Genomic DNA, 15,699 nt, shown 5'->3' with positions numbered 1-15,699 from the left:
GGGGGGCACAAGTTAAAGGCAACTTACTTTGCAGGTTATGCATGTCTGCAGTTTCGCGCGGCAACGCCAGTATCCGCCAGTGAAAACAATGCCCCCGGCTAGTCCCGCGGCGCCCGCTCCGTGGCCGTGCTCGCGCCGGCAGAGCGCAGGGGCGGCGCGGGACCCTCGGGCTCGCGCGGCGCGACACGGACGCCGGGAGCGGACCGCGGCAGCAGCGCCGCTCACCGCCCGCTCCCCATTGAGAAAGCCACTGGATGCCGGTGCTGTACCCGGGAGGAGGGGAAAAACCCCGGCGCTCGCACGTCTCGCAGATAAAGATCACGGCTTCATGATTAACTTGGGCAGGTTCAAATATTTGCTGAGCTAGGGATTTCGGGTGGGGGAGGGGAGCCCAAGTCAAAGTCAAAGTTGTCATCGGCTAACAAGTGGCCACTGCCAGCCCAACTCGGTCATTTTCGCCGAGGAAATGAGAAGGCCATTGTGAAGGGACCTAAAATAGTCTCTCTAACTAGCTGCAGCGGCGCGCGGGGCTCAAGTGGCCACAGTGAAGCGAGGCACTATGCACGGCCAAACACAGGAAGTGGCTGAGCTGGTTCAGCAAAAATAGAATCAAAGCCCTGCTTGTAAAGGCCTGAACCTCTCCGAACAGCCCAGAACAGCGTGCCTCGCTCGAGTCCACCTCCTCCCACACACTAGCACAGACGGCCCCGCAGGTGTACCAGGAGAGCCCCACGGAGGAACTTGGCAGGGTACAGGTTTGGAAAAGGCCTGCTGGCAGGGGGAGAGGATCCCGGGGAAGACTGCTGTAACTGCATGGATACTCTAGCCCGCGACCACGCGAACCCGGCAGAAAAATCCCGCTGTGCAGCCGCTTTTATGGAGCCGATTTCAACCCACGCTTAACTGGCCATAGGATTGTCTAATAATTAAAAGGCGTGTCTGCATGAAGTTCACGTGGCTGCCAAATGGCGCAAAGGATAGGGCCAGGAGAAGGGTATGCCTTCCCAGAGGATTTCTGTCCTCTGAGAAAGTTGCAGTGAACCAGACTAGAATGTGACCTAAGAAAATTTTCACTGGCATCAGCGAACGATGGACGGCTTTACTGCTATCCCCCAGAACCGTAACAATGTAAAATCACAGAATCACTAACTCTAAAACCAGAAAGTAATTCTAAAGAGCACTTGAAGCAAATCCCTCAGGCTACACACCTAACCCTAATCCACAGGGGTGAAGTGGTTTGCACAGGATCAAGGCACGAGCACCACAACCTAGCCTTCAGACTTTTGGTCCTAAACTCCTTTTTCTCCACCCACTGGCCCTGGTATTCACTTCCTTCTGCCAGAGAAAGTTAAAATTAACAAGTGAAACTGAAGTTAATTTCTTTTAGGCCACATGTGAGAAATTTCACACCTATAATAAACTGACTTTTTCTGTTTTTCTATTTTTAGCTTAGTTACATTTTTTTAAAAACTACCTTCTAATTCTCTGTGAAGAAACACAGTTCTGTCTATAGTATTTACCCTCAGACTGTGCATAGGAAGGTGACCCCACGGTCCCACGCAGAGCTAAAGGGAGATCTCGGTGTTGACATACAGTGCGTGCAGGCGGGGCCCAGCTTGAGGACCACCTGCAGTATCCAGGAGTGTGCTAACCTCACGGTGCGAGTGGCTTTATGAACTTTCCTGTGGTGCAACTGTTAGAGCGTGAAAAACCTACCTTCCAATGGTAAGAAAAAAGTCTGTAAGTGAATCTTCCAGCTCTTGCCTGCTGATCCCAGGGACATATGGTTAGTTCCGATAACACCCTTGCATCCTCAGCTGCAGAATCTTGTCCTACTTTTAAAATAGTCTTTCTAAAGCTAGAAAGCTTGGAAACATCAGTCTCTTCAGCATACCTGTCTGATCTTACATGATTTTTCATGTCAAAACCTTCCAAGATGATAATGTTTTCTAGTCCAACAGTATATTTTCCATCTCAGAAGAAAACTATCCACTGGAAAGCAGTACACCCTCAACTTAGAGAAAGCCACGTCTTAGAAGAGATTTGAGAACTTTGCCTCAAGTTTCTCCCAATATGTATAATCCTCTACCATAGAGCTTCTATTATGTTACTGAAAGTATGAGCTGAGTCTTTTCCCATTCAGTTTTAGTCTTTGAAAAGTGATGGGCAAGACGCTCGCTGCTCTTCATTAGCTTAAAAAGGGAGCCCTCTGCTGGTAGAACAGAATCAGTAACTTCTTGGGAGAAAATGCTCAACTTTCTGCGTGGTTCATTCATTTCCCACTATGTCCAAAATTTCAGACAGATTAAACAGGATTTGCAAATAACTAATCAACTGTACAGGTGTAGTATCAACTTGGGAAATGTTTTTCATGCGGCTGCTAAGCACTTAAAAAAAAATCTCACATTTTAATTTCAGCATCTGAGACCCAAACTCAGCCACACTGGACAACTTACACAGATGTTTGAAAACTCACTCTACCCTCTAGATTCCTCAAAGTTTTGTAAAACTCATTTTGGAGGCAAAAAACAACAACAACAACAACAGGCCACATTTTGTTTCTCAACATGCATGACCTAGTCAGGAAAATATCTTGAATTATGTTTGAAAGGTAATAGAGTGGACACCATCTCACATGTACAAATCACCATCAGATAGTGTTCCCCAACCAGCTTCCTTCCTGCACGGCGTCTTCAAAAAAAGAAATGCAGTGAGAAGAAAAAAAAGAAATGAACCAAAATCTTCAAGGGTTAAATGAATGCCTCCCTTCATAATTTTAACTTAAGACAAATGAGGACAGAAGGGCCTTTCAGTATGATGCAAATTCTTTACTCCACATCCAGTGCTCTTACTGATGCTGCACTAGGAGAATGTCCATTTGAATTTCTAAATAAACCCAGATTTACATATGATACATTCTACAAAATATGTGAAAAGGTGTGACTGTTGCTTAGCAGAATGAAGCACTCCTTCCCTCTCAAATGGCTGTCCCTGGAGAGAAGGAGTCTGCGTGGTAAAGACAAAAGCCACCCGATACCCCACCCATGTAGGCACACCTGCAATATGCTTCTTTTTCAGAACACAAATAAAACTTCCTATTTTTCGTTATAACCTAGTGTGGCTTGCCTCTGTTTACTCCTACCCATCTAAATATATGCATTTTTTTCAAGGTTTCATTTCTCACCTTTGAAACAACCCTCTAATGTCAGACCACATTTTAAACCCAATAAAAAATAAATCAGAGAAAAGTAAAACTCTTTGAAAGTCATTTCCCTTTACCTTAGTGCTTGCTTTAGTCTTGGTTGAAAACCAAGCCCAGAGCATTTAAAACAAGATTTATGAATCAGGCTCTTCAGGATGAATGTTTTGCAATGCGCCAGTGGTTAAACATTAACTCTGACAGGTGTAGAAGGGCAGGAGGGAGAAAGAGTCATTTATTTTCCACTCTGGGCTTGAGGGTGCAATATTAGACTTCAATTATGCTGCATTAATATTTCTGAATATATCCGTGAAATCTGAAATATGTAAATACACTTATAATGGGTTTCATTCAGAGCCACCCGTGTTAAACGGTCCTGTTTGTACCTTAGTTGCCCTACAGAGACCTGCGTTAGCTACCTGAGTACCAGCAGGGGAAACAGCACATGATGATTCAAGAAAACCTGCTGTTCAGCTTTAGGTATTTTTACGACTTTTAGTAACAAAGGGAACAGCAGACTATCCAAGTTCTGAGAACCTAGGGACTCTGTGTTTAACCTTTCAAACCTTAGTTCCCCTCCAAATAGGGGAGATGCTTGCTTCACGGGTTTACTGGATGTGCTAAATGAGTGGGTATGCCAAAGTTCTTTGAAAGTTGGTTAGTCTGTCAAAGAAATTTTTAAAAATTCATGTGGATGATTGTTATCCTTTGCTCTATGCTAGGAGAGGCTCAACAGGAGAGGAAGCCTTTGTCATCCCTGAGCAATGTGAGCTGAGCAGAGGAAAATATGAGCTAAGTTTAAGGGGACAAGATCTTAAGGGCATAAGCCCATGGAACGGGCTGATCACTGCCCATCAAGCAGGGAGAAGACCTTCCTGGGACATGAAGTAGATGGCCCTGTTTGGGGCTGCTGTGTACAGGTGTGCGTTCTGTCACTGCACAGAGGCACGTGGCAGGGGCAGGTACTACTGAAATCCAGGCTCCTCCACTCACCAAGCCACACACACGGGAAGAGGCATGATATTAAGTCAGGTACCTTCCTCCCTCCAAGCCGCGCACCCAGCGAGCAGCAACTGCCCAGTGCGTGTGTCTCCGGCAGCTTAGTGGTGAAGCCCAGGCAGGCTCCTAGAGGCCTGGCTCTGCTGGCTGGCAATGTGGGCTCAGGAGGGAAGGGCCTGACGGGACTGAGGAGCTGGAACTATAGAAGGGGGCCCCCTCTGGTAGGTCCTTAAAGACCAGAGTTGAGCAATGGTAGAGAGAGGCTATAGGGTCATGAGTTTCAGTACTTATCACCTCAATCTCACAACCACCCCAGGGGAGAGGCATTATTCCCATTTCACAGACTAGAAAACAGTTCGGAAAGGCTGCGTTACTTGATATGAACTTGGCAAATAGGCAGCCAAGAGCTGATTCAAACCCAGGTCTATTTGAGACTCACTGTTCTTACCAGTGCATGATGGATGGAGTGACTCTGAGTTTTATCCCCCACAGCTATGAAAATTGCACTCGGGCTCTTTACTATATGTGACCCATACCGGAAACTTCAGGGGCGTTGGACTGGACACTAAAATCAGCCCAATTGCTCACGAAGGTTCCCCAAACCCATGAAGCCGATGCAGCACCGAGCCCCAGGCTCGAGTCCAGGACTGGGTCCCTCACAGGTGACCTCCCCCAGGTGACCCGGTTCTGGCACACACAGTTTGGTTAGCACCACGTGACCTCTCAACCTCTAGGGGCGCTTCAGTCTCCTTATGAGCAAAGGAAGAGCAGAGCAATGTTTTCAACTCTAAAGTGATGCTTTTTACGATACATTTAAAACATTTACTACTTCTTAAAATCTAGTGTAATCAGGCCATTCTTTTTGTACTTTGCAATTTATTTTGATCGAAACTTTGAAATTCCTTGAATTAAAATACTGTTTCCTCTTCCCCTTTTCAAACTGTACCAATTCCATTTCAAGTCCCATTTTTTTCTCTAAGTCTTTTCTGTCTACTCAATTACCCGACAAAGTCACCCATCACATCTCTCAAATTCTCTTCATGTTTAGAGTCAGCACCCTCCCTCCCACTGCGTGCTAGTGGTCATTTCAAGTTCTACCAGGTAAAACCTATAAAAGATGTCTATCCCACAATAGCCTTGCTTCCATCTCCCCCCAAAATCATTCAAGTACTCATTTCTATTCACAACAATAAAGTTATCGCAAATGAATGATTTATGACTGTTCACTGGAGATGCACCGGTTGTGCTTCCAGAGACCTCTGGTAACAGCACACGCTGGGGCAGTGATGAAGGAGTCGAGGAAAATGTCGGATTCTTATCAGGCCTAAGAAATCATTTCTCCAACCAAGAGTGCCCTGCCAGTCATCTGCATGACGCCGTTCCTGAATACAAAGGTGTTCAGGACGAGGACGTTCTTCCTGACATAGATTGTACGTTTCCACAGGTCAGACACACTGAAGCACTTACTTTCATTCCACAGGGCCTATACATTCTTCAGGATAGCTAAGAGATACCACACAAAGGGAAAGATGGCTCAAACTAGCATTTAGAGATTACTCGGCTTCAATTTCCTTGAAGAGGTCGCATAACTCCTGGGATGGTCTAGGAAACGTTCAATGCATTGTTTACCATTCAACATGGCTGACAGGACTAACCCACCTTTGAAACTGGCACACCAGTTTCTTAGTAGAAGAATGCAGCAGGGTCTGTGACCTAGCAGGCAGTCTGAAGTGTGCACAGTGAAAAAGGGTGAATGTGAATTTTTTTTTTTTTTTGGATGGAATTAGTTTGAAACTGATAAGGACATTTAACCGGTTTACACCAGTCAGACTAATTAAACTCCAACACAGATTCTCCTTGGTGTGTAGCAGAAATTCTCAAAAACTCTGTGATAAATTCGTTGGTGGGTATCTATCAAACCCTGTCTGGCTTTTAAGCTTCCATGTCTTCCCGTCTCCATAGGAGTGGGCACTGAGAAGACCGGGACCACCCCCAGCCCTTTACCCCCAGCAGGGCTCAGCTGTCCCTACGCTCGGAGACAGACCTCCACACACGCCCCAAGGAAGTGGGAGGCAGGGCTCCGCCCTTTGGCCCAGGGGCCTGTTTTGTTGTTACTAGTCTTCTTCCCCACCCATGTGTTTGTGGGGGGTGGGGGGTGCCAGCGGCAGTCAGTAAAGGGCTCAAGTGTCATGTTTCACACCTGCGCCCCCCCCCCCCCCCCCGTCCCCTCATCACAGAGTACTTTTAACCTACCACTGCATCTTTTCTATTGATCCCAAAGGCAGCCTCTGAACACCAACAAGGAGTTCCCAAATTCATTAACAAATGCGCCTAGCAGTCACATGAGATGAAACCTTTTGGCCGCCCCCTGGACTAAAGTCCTAGGGCACTGATGACAGACTTCTCTGATGCCATTCACCTACAATTTGGAGTATCCCCACTGAACATCCTGCCTGCTGTGATTTGGAACATTCAGAACATACCACTCTCGCCTTATGTACAGTTTCTGCTGCCTCCCTACGTTTGATACCATATTCTGGTCCTGTCCACAGGAGCCCTTCCAAATACCTGGACCCTGAGTGGTTACCTACCCCGTCCTGCAGTCCACACAGGTGGGTTTTAAGCCGAAGCCCTACCTCCCTCAGTCCGCCCCGTCCAGATGCACACTGCCAAGCCCGGCTGTGTAACAACTACAAAAGCATGACGTAATTCCCCACGGCTGAACACAGGGGGTCCCCAGGCCATGTTTTTTACAGAGATAAACTGGGTAGTTTGCATGAGTTACCTGTAATAAAGAGTAAATTCCTGATGTTTAATTCTAGGCATAAATTAAGACTATAAGCATCATCTCTACTGGTCCTGAAACTTCACTTCACTGTCTGAACCCTAACCTTTATTCCCAATAAAGGTTCTATTAGCTCATTTTTAACAAGCATATAGGCAAAGCAGGGTTGTTTAGACTTTCCACAGTAGAAGAAAAATACATCAGTTTAAATTAAACCCACTGCTAACGTGGTCTACATTTCCTGCTAACTGAATGCCAGTCTGCTTTCAAAGAAGTGTCTGGCCTGCTCTAACTTGCTGCAGTGAACACCCTGGTTTCATACTGCTTGCATTCTTGAAAATGTTTATTTGGACAGACATTTCTCAGCAGACCTGCTTCCAAGACACACATTCCAAAATACTTCAAATTATATAGTAATTATAAATCCCCTAATTTATAAGTATTAGAAAGGAAAACAGGAATGTCAACAACTAAAATGAGCTCCATAATTTATGCAACTGGGAGCAACAAAGTTGAAGGGAAGGGAGAGCGCACCCCACAACCCTCATCGAAAACCAAGATCATCCACAGATGCTGAAAAATCCACAGGTACTGAAACCCAGATAATACTTGCCACAGCCAGTACCACTCAAGCCGTTCTTCCCATAAATCACAAGGTAACACGTTATGGATCACGATTCTACCAGAACTTATGTTCCTCCAGAGAAGGTCTAAAGCCACCATTCTAAAAACGAGCCAGGAGAGAATGTGAAAAGTCCAAAAAGCATTACCTGGTGCAGGCTGTCGTTCATTCCACTCAGTTGAGATTAAAATTTCTATAACTTTTATGAGGTGTTCAGTATTCTCAGAGCTACAAAAAAAGAGAGTTTTCTTAGAAACCTTTTCTTTTTTTTGAAACAACAAACTTACGTGCATTTATACACATTCAAGTCCATGTGTCTGGTATAAAGGTGCACATGTATCTGTGAGCAAGTATCTTCAGAGTAAGTTGAATGATCCCCAGCTTAGGACTACCCCCAACACCCAAAAATACGTGCTTCTCTCCTTTCACCTTACCTGGCTGCTGGGAATCTGAAAAGCAGAGGACTGAAAAGTTCAGAGAGTACTCTTGCATTCAGAAGATTCTTGCTGGAGGCTTGAGAGAGCTTGAAGAAATGTTTTAGCAAATACTGAAGCGTAAGCCAATACTGATGAGGTATGTTAGGTGCCCTAATGAGCTTCTTCAACAGCTGGATATACTCTTCAGAGCTTTGTACTTCTACAGAGTTAAAAAAAAAAAAAAAAAAAAAAAAAGAAGAGATTGTTTCTAGATATCAGTGACTCAACACCTAGAACATTTCTGTTCTAGCTACAGTAGAACGAGTCCTTTTAAACGAAGTCGTCAGAGGCAGCGACAGGACATTTGTTCTTCTCATTAGAAAAGGCATTGTGAGCAAGTAGAAATCTCAAGTCAAATGGAAATGCAAGAAACTCTCGGTGTAAAAACACCACAAGAGGCTCAGGATGTGCTGGCAGAGGTCTGCCCTGTGATGCGCAGCTTCGAGTGTGACTGGCTAATTTGGAGGAGCCTCAGATAAGTATCACACGTTTTAACTTTGAAGGTTACGAACCACAATTTCCTGTCCCCAAAGCACTTTAACTGAGCGTTGGCTCCTGAGCCTCAGAGTCCTCCCCCCTCAACACATTTTGTAACGGCCACTCGAGGAAAATGGTAAGAACATCCCTGGTCAGTGGGTCCTAGTCCCAGGTTCCCTGAATCCAAAGATGGCACTTGGAACACTGTGGCCTTCAGTGACGTAGTGAACTTTGTTAATGCTGATAAAAGGTTAACAATTAGCCATTTCAACATGTGGCCAGTCTTCCTAAGCAACCGAGAATCTGGGTCTTCTATTGGACGCCCTGGTAAGGGAGGGAACTGGTGCTAATGGGGAGGAAGGGTGTGTGTGGGGGGGCAGAGTCCTACTATTTTCTAAACACCACTCTTTATATTATGCACCAGTTAATAAAGTTTACATGCACCTGCACATCTCCATATATGCTCATTGAGGTTTTCAGAACAGAAAACAAACCTTGGGCTAAATAAATCATTTCACTGTAAACGGCCACTGGAATGACAGGATTCGGTAAGTCCAAAAGATAGCGTTTGAAAGCGTCTCCTAAAACTTGCACATCGATCATTTCCAAGTCCACGGAGGCGGCATCTGTGACAGAAACATTTTAAAAAGTATTTCAGACACTGTATGTATCAGTTGGGCCCATTTTTCTGACTATTTGACTTAAATGTGACACAAGAAAGGGAGCAACAGGAGGACAAATATAAAGTTCTTGAGTATTTATTAGCCGTTTTTCTCACAGGGGTTGTTCCCGGCATTGCAAATAGAACACTTTTCTTTGTGGAGGTCTGTCCCCTAACTTAAAAGCATTTCGCATGATGGCTTATGCCCATGATGCCAGGGGCATGTTCCCAGGAGGTGGGGCAACAATAATAAAAAATCACGCCCCCGTTATGAGCTGAATTGCGCCCCCCACAAGTCATAGGTTGAAGCCCTAAGTCCCACTGTCTCAGAAGGTGAATGTATTTCAAGACTGGGCCTTTAAGGAGGTGGTTTAGCTAAAATGAGGTCATTAGGGCCTGGCTCTGATCCAACCTGGCTGGTATCCTTGTAAGAAGAGAAAATGTGGACACACACAGACACACCAGGAGCACAAGCACGGAGAGAATGCGTGAGGACACAGGGAGTAGGTGGCCATCCGTAAGCCAAGGAGAGAGGCCTCAGAGGAAACCAAACCTGCCTTGACCTGGGACTTCTAGCCTCAAGAATGGTGAGAAACTTGGTCTGTGTTGAAGCGACCCAGTCTGTGGCACTTTGTTACGGCAGCCCTTGCAAACCAAAGTAACCCCCGGCTATTTCCAAATACCTTCTGGAGGGTCGTTCTCTGACTGAGAAGCACTCTGTCTAGGGATGGCTAATCATTTAGTAAATGCTTCCTAAAACCTCAACAGGAAAGCATGAAATGCAAATTCAGAGATTGCCGAAATCTTGAGTTGCTAAATACTGCATCTCAGAATTCATATAAATTTAGCTCAAGAGAGTGACTGAACAAACAGATATACAGAATTTTAACAGTCGATCTCAAAAATAGCCATAAAAATATTTTTAACACTTTTAGAATGTTTTCCCCTAATTCTGACAGGGTGTTCTACTAGGATATAACTAATCTAACCTGTGGGCACTGAACTAGCTCGTAAGAAATATAAGATGAGCCCGTGTCCAGTAAATGCTTCCACCGGAAAAGAGGTCAGGCAATTCAGTAACGGGGTGATACTAACCCAAACCATGCTCTGAGGACTCAGGGCAGAAAGAGGGGCTGCTGGGGCAGGAAGGACCACGGGCATCTACATACGAGGAGAGCCATCTGGCTGCTGCCGAAGGCTGCACACCAGTGACGTGAAGGCTGCCTTGAGGAAGATTACCTGGAAACTCGTGTACTCACCGGAGAAGAGGTGAGCTGATGATGAACGAGATGCTACATTTTCAACAGTTATTCTTTCTAGTGTTAACAATTAGTTGGAAAAGAGCACCACTGGAAGTGAAGGGAACACTTCTGGTAATTCGAATTGTAATGTTAGGAATGGGTGAGACAGTATCAAGAACTGAAAGAACTTGGTGACTGACTGGATCAGGTGGTGGCCTGGGAGAGAAGGAGAAGGAACCTGTGTCCTCCAAGGTGTGGGAGCCGGAGCAGGAAAAGGCGGCGTCCTGGACGGCCACAAAGTGAGTGTGATACCATAAATCACTCCGGGTTCAACGTGAAGTTACAGAAGTTCCTGGGACACACCGTTATAAACCAAATCTGTCGCACTAACGAGGCCGACCTTACGAAAGAATCACAACACCAATAAAGCTCAGGAAAGTTCATCTGGTGGAGGATGTGCGTAGGTGAGCTGGAGGAAAAGAATAATTAAACTCAGTCAGTGGAGGGGCACAGGGTTGTACGGCGTGAGTGTTGTACAGAGAGCCAGCGACACACATCTCCAACAACGCCGGGACAGGCAGTGCCGGGTCTGTGCGCAAAGGACCCATGTGAGAAGTAATGCAACCACCAGTGTGCCTGTCAACCACAATTGTGTGTGCATCACTCGAGCGACATTCCACCGCCACTGACCACCTGACAAGCTGCTGGCCCCCTGGAGACCCTTCATGCCCTGTATGCTTCATTTAATAGGTCTCTTGGCCTAGGGAATTAATATCACCTAATTTGTTCATTGTCAAGAATGTGACAAACCATTTGGTGATGTGGTTAAAAAAAATAAAGAAATTAGGATGCTCAATATTCCACAGGCCCCACCCTCAGGCAGAGTTTCTACTGGCTTCTCTGTGCAAGAGCAGTATGGATGAGCCACGTCTCTGTCGTGCCACTTCCCAGACAGTATGGTAATAAGGTGTCTCTCTACTAGACCGAGAGTACCGCGAGGGCATGGGCTGTGGCTCTTCCTGCTTCCCTCGGTGCCCAGCACATAGGACGTGCTTGCTAAATGCTTGTGGCCTGAACTGCAGCAGGTCCTCAGAGTACGGTGAACTCACCCAAGCCTTCTCTAACACATGAGGTGTACTCCCAAGAGCCTTAAGCCTTTGAACAAAATCACCTTACTTCAAGCCTTGGGACTAGTCTCCGGATAAGCTCACTTTATGTCAAATCCCTGAGTGCTCATAACATAGTATATTGTTTATTTTTTGAATGTAACTTCTGAAGCTCCTTGGAGTTCCTGACTTTGTTCTGCAAGTCTCCTTTTCTGCAGACTATCCTAATGAGCTCCTCCAAGAGCTAAGGACATCTGTCATGTATGGGACGACTTCTGAGGTTAGCTAGGCAAGAACTACACCATCTTTAGCTCTAGGATGGAGATTTATACCCTCCACGCCCCAACTTTTCACTGAGTCTGCTCAAGACAGGTAAACTAGTAAGCTCTCCAGCACGTCACCCCTCCTCCCAAAGGGATGGAGTCCCCTCCGCAGCTCATCTCTACCTAAGTTAGTAGTTCTCAGTTGGGGTTTTCCATTTTATTGCCCTACCCCTACCCCAACCTCCACTCCTAAGAGACATCTGGCAATGTCTGGGGACGTTTTTGATTGTTAACACTTTGGGGACCACGCGTCTGGCATCTAGTGAGTAAAGCACAGGTGTGCGGAGGCTGCTAAATAGCCTCATTTTTACCCGTGAGGTATAACTGACAGATAACGCTATTTATCATTGTAACAACAGGCTTTGATATTTGCATATGTGACAAATGATCACCAGTCAGTCCAGTTAGCATCGATCACCAGAGTTACAGAATTCCTCTTTCTTGTAATGAGAACTTTTAAAGAAAAGGCTTGCTTCCGGTTAAGAGAAACCAAAAAATCAGGAGAAAATTCAAGTGACAACAAAGATATAATTCACTTTAGGTCAATACAGCAGGAAAAAAAAAAAGAATATGGGCTTTTGGAGTGAGACCAATGTGGGTGCAAGTCCCAGCTTTGCATGCAGCAGTGACGAATCCTGCTATCAAAGCGTAATGTGGAGATGAAACAAAGTAACTTAGGAGGGTGGGTGCTGACAAAAGTGGGATGTTGTCCTCTACATCCATCCCTTTCAGACACTGGTAACTCACAATTGGTTAAAAGCCATGAATTCTCTCTCTCGCTTGCTCGCTTTTTTTTTTTTTTTTTCAAGTCTAAGTGACTTATCTCTGAGCTTCCTCCAAGGTATTACAACATTCGTATGGATTGAAAAATCCTCAAGCTATGAAAAGTCCTGGAGGACCCACTCCTAAATTTAGATAACGTTTACTCTTTCTCTTCTCACAAAATTCACTTTTATCACACAGAATCCACATGAAACCAGTTTTCTACGTGTGTTTTCATCTCAAGTGGCAAAGAAAAGCTGTCTATCAAAATACATTGCTGACGTGATTTTTGGTTAGTTATTCCATCTCAGAGGTGATGTGAAGATTTTTTTCTAAAGCTAAAGTGCATCATTTGTATTCGGTCACATTTAAAAACTTAACCACTATTTCTCAAATAACTCCCATCTCATCGTCTCTGATGTCTACACATTTCCTGTGACTGTTGTTCAGTCTGACCAATTTTCTGACCAAAACATGTATCTCAATTTCAACTGGCTAAGGACAAACTTCAGTTTCCTTACCACTCTGGTCAGGCTGTGACAAGTAAAGGACAAGTGTTTCACCTTGAGTTTTCTGCCAGTCAGGTCCTACTGACCTACTCTGGGGGTAAGGCAGGAGACCCAGCCGCCAGGGCACATGCCCTGCACATGTGGGAGGCTGGCTTCCATGCACGAAATAAAAATGAAAGCTTGAAAAATTTTTTTTCAAACTTCAAACATTTGGGTGGTGCATTTCAGGTGAAACTATTTACTGATAGAGATAGAATCTTTTTTTCCCAGAAACATCTTTTCTAGAAATTGTCATGAGCTGCCTCGACTTCACATTTTCATTTACTACATTCTTTGCACAAGTACCTGTCTAGAAGAGCTTCCTCCCAAACTAGGTTTCGTTCTTTTGGTTTCAGACGTCCAAATTCAATTACGAGAATGTGAGGCAGAGAATGATTTTTCTAAAAGAAAAATTCTGAGAGGGAATGAAGAATCTGAGAGCATCTACAAGTTGATACAGAAGATGAGTTGCTGGAATGATGGCCAGTACATTTATTCACATTTGTAGTTTCATTCCATTTGGAAAAGGAGAGAGGGAACAAATACTGAAGGCACCACTAGGTTGAATTAATTGATATCATTTCACCAACGGTGTGCTGCAGCTGGCCTGCTCCTAAGGGCCACCTGTGCTCAGTTCTTTCCAAGTTGGGGGTTTAGTGATAACACACCGGCAGCCTGAAAATGACCGCGGCAGGCATATTTACACCGTGGAAATGGGCAAATGCTACAAACCAGGCTTCCCCCACCTCCCTGAGAGTCGGGTTTACCAGCGCACCACTGAATAGAACAGTATCATGACGTTACTTAATATAAACATGACATGAAAAAGCAAATAAGCATGAAAGGAAGGAAGACTGAAAAAAAAAAAAAAAGGAAAATGGAAAAGGTCAGAAGAGACATTTGTTAAATGACATAGACTTATAAATATTTTTTAAGCTGATCCAGATGAATCAGATGTAGCCAACTGCACGGTCAGAAAAAGATGGTCGATACGCAGAGCCAGAGAAATCCTAAGGGGGGTATTTCTCTCCTCTGCAACTCCTGCAGGCCCCAGAGGCTCCTGGCTGTGAGGACAGGCCATATGCCTGCAGGCAGGCATGCACACACCCCAACTCAGGAGACAAACATCAAAGGTCAGCGCTGGTTTGCACTGTTACCATAATAGGGCGGAGGGAACTGTGTGTGATTTCCGAGCTTCCTTCAAACTTAGAACGCTGCACGGTTAAGTTCAAGTTTTTGGTGCTTTACCTGAGACTGAAAGGTAGGAACCGTGTTTCCCATTTGTCTTTCTAGCTCCATGACACTCACCACAATCAAGAAGCTGTCGTAATTCTGCTGGGTTGCTGGAGCTCTGTGTTCTGTATAGAGTTGAACATTCCAGACCTAAGACACAAAACAGACTGAGCATGCAAAACACAGCTCTCTGGAGAACCTGTGAGCTTGCTGCCAGAAAGACGTTCCAGTTTCCATCCCCTATCTATTTTAGATGTGTACCAAATATTCTTGGAAGTGAACTCCTACTATTAATCTTAGCTGGCATGTCAATAATTTTGGCAAAGTCATCTGGCCACTAAAGAGCAAGTTAATTATATTTATTAAATTATGGAGAATTTAATAGTTTCCATACAGTAAGTACACGTTAATATGGAGTTAGAAATCAGACCAAGGTTATTTCCCCGCTACACAGCAACAAAGAGCTATCTGTGTCTAGCACAAGTAGCAAGAAACTAATGAATGTGCAACAGACAAATGTAAATTACAACACCCGTGAAATAAGAATATAACAAGGTACCGGAGGAGCCCCTCTACCAGTTGATTACCTTTCTTTTCAATGGCTTCCACTAGCTTCACAAGAAGAGGCGGAGCAATGTCGGGAGGGGCAAACTGCTCTGCAAGATCTGGAAGGGCCAAAGCTGCAAATAAACAAAATCTTACGATTATGTCTAATTGGGGTAATCAAATGCATGAGACAACAAGGAAGAGAATTTAAATACAAAACAATTTAGTTCTGACACTGGCAAACTCAGGCCTGAGCAAGACCGAGCCCGGTGCTGGGCCCTGCCCTTCAGAAGGATCCTCTCTGGCCATCTTCCAGCTGCACCTCTTCCTGCACTTTAAGGTTTGGGGGCCCAGTGGACAGGCCTGCTTCTCCCCTGTGACACACTCAGAATACTTAGCTAGAATCCAGGAATTCCCTGCCCAACTGGCCTCTCAGGGCCTCGGACCCAGGTCCATCCTCCCCAGGGCAGACTTCCCTTGGGGGTTGCCGCTGGGCCTGAGGCGCCTGGCTGGGGTGGGGTGGGCGGGGCTCAGGGGAGGAGGAATTTGGATGAACTGAGCCGCAGCAGTGCCAGGCAAAGCCCACGTGGGTGGGTGGTCCACTAAGGGGCAGAACTTGGAACCCGAGAAACCTAAATTCAATTCATTATGAAGGAATAACTGTCCAGGTAGGAGGATGGGGCAGATTTTACTGAACAGTTCATTAACAGGAGTTATAACT

General features: G+C 45.3%; 1 protein-coding gene across 4 annotated transcripts in view; it reads right to left on the bottom strand.

Annotated features, from left to right (window-relative positions):
- The window catches only part of PIK3R1 (phosphoinositide-3-kinase regulatory subunit 1), an 82,525-nt gene that overhangs the window by 12,002 nt on the left and 54,824 nt on the right, over positions 1 to 15,699 (bottom strand). For 2 of the 4 annotated variants that reach the window (XM_026498860.4, XM_044384140.3), the window contains exons 3-7: positions 15,020 to 15,112; positions 14,508 to 14,582; positions 9,053 to 9,184; positions 8,040 to 8,241; positions 7,754 to 7,833 (exon numbers count right to left, since the gene is read on the bottom strand). In XM_026498860.4, coding sequence (XP_026354645.1) covers positions 7,754 to 7,833; positions 8,040 to 8,241; positions 9,053 to 9,184; positions 14,508 to 14,582; positions 15,020 to 15,112 — 582 coding nt within the window. Of the gene's footprint in view, positions 1 to 27; positions 6,193 to 7,753; positions 7,834 to 8,039; positions 8,242 to 9,052; positions 9,185 to 14,507; positions 14,583 to 15,019; positions 15,113 to 15,699 lie in introns of those variants that run through there. The other 2 variants (XM_044384141.3, XM_026498861.4) reach the window with 2 other exon arrangements.

Source organism: Ursus arctos, unplaced genomic scaffold, assembly GCF_023065955.2.
Source record: "Ursus arctos isolate Adak ecotype North America unplaced genomic scaffold, UrsArc2.0 scaffold_5, whole genome shotgun sequence".
NCBI lineage: Eukaryota > Metazoa > Chordata > Mammalia > Carnivora > Ursidae > Ursus > Ursus arctos.
The sequence above is the reverse complement of the archived record's forward strand: the minus strand, read 5'-3'. Positions and strand labels throughout refer to the sequence as shown.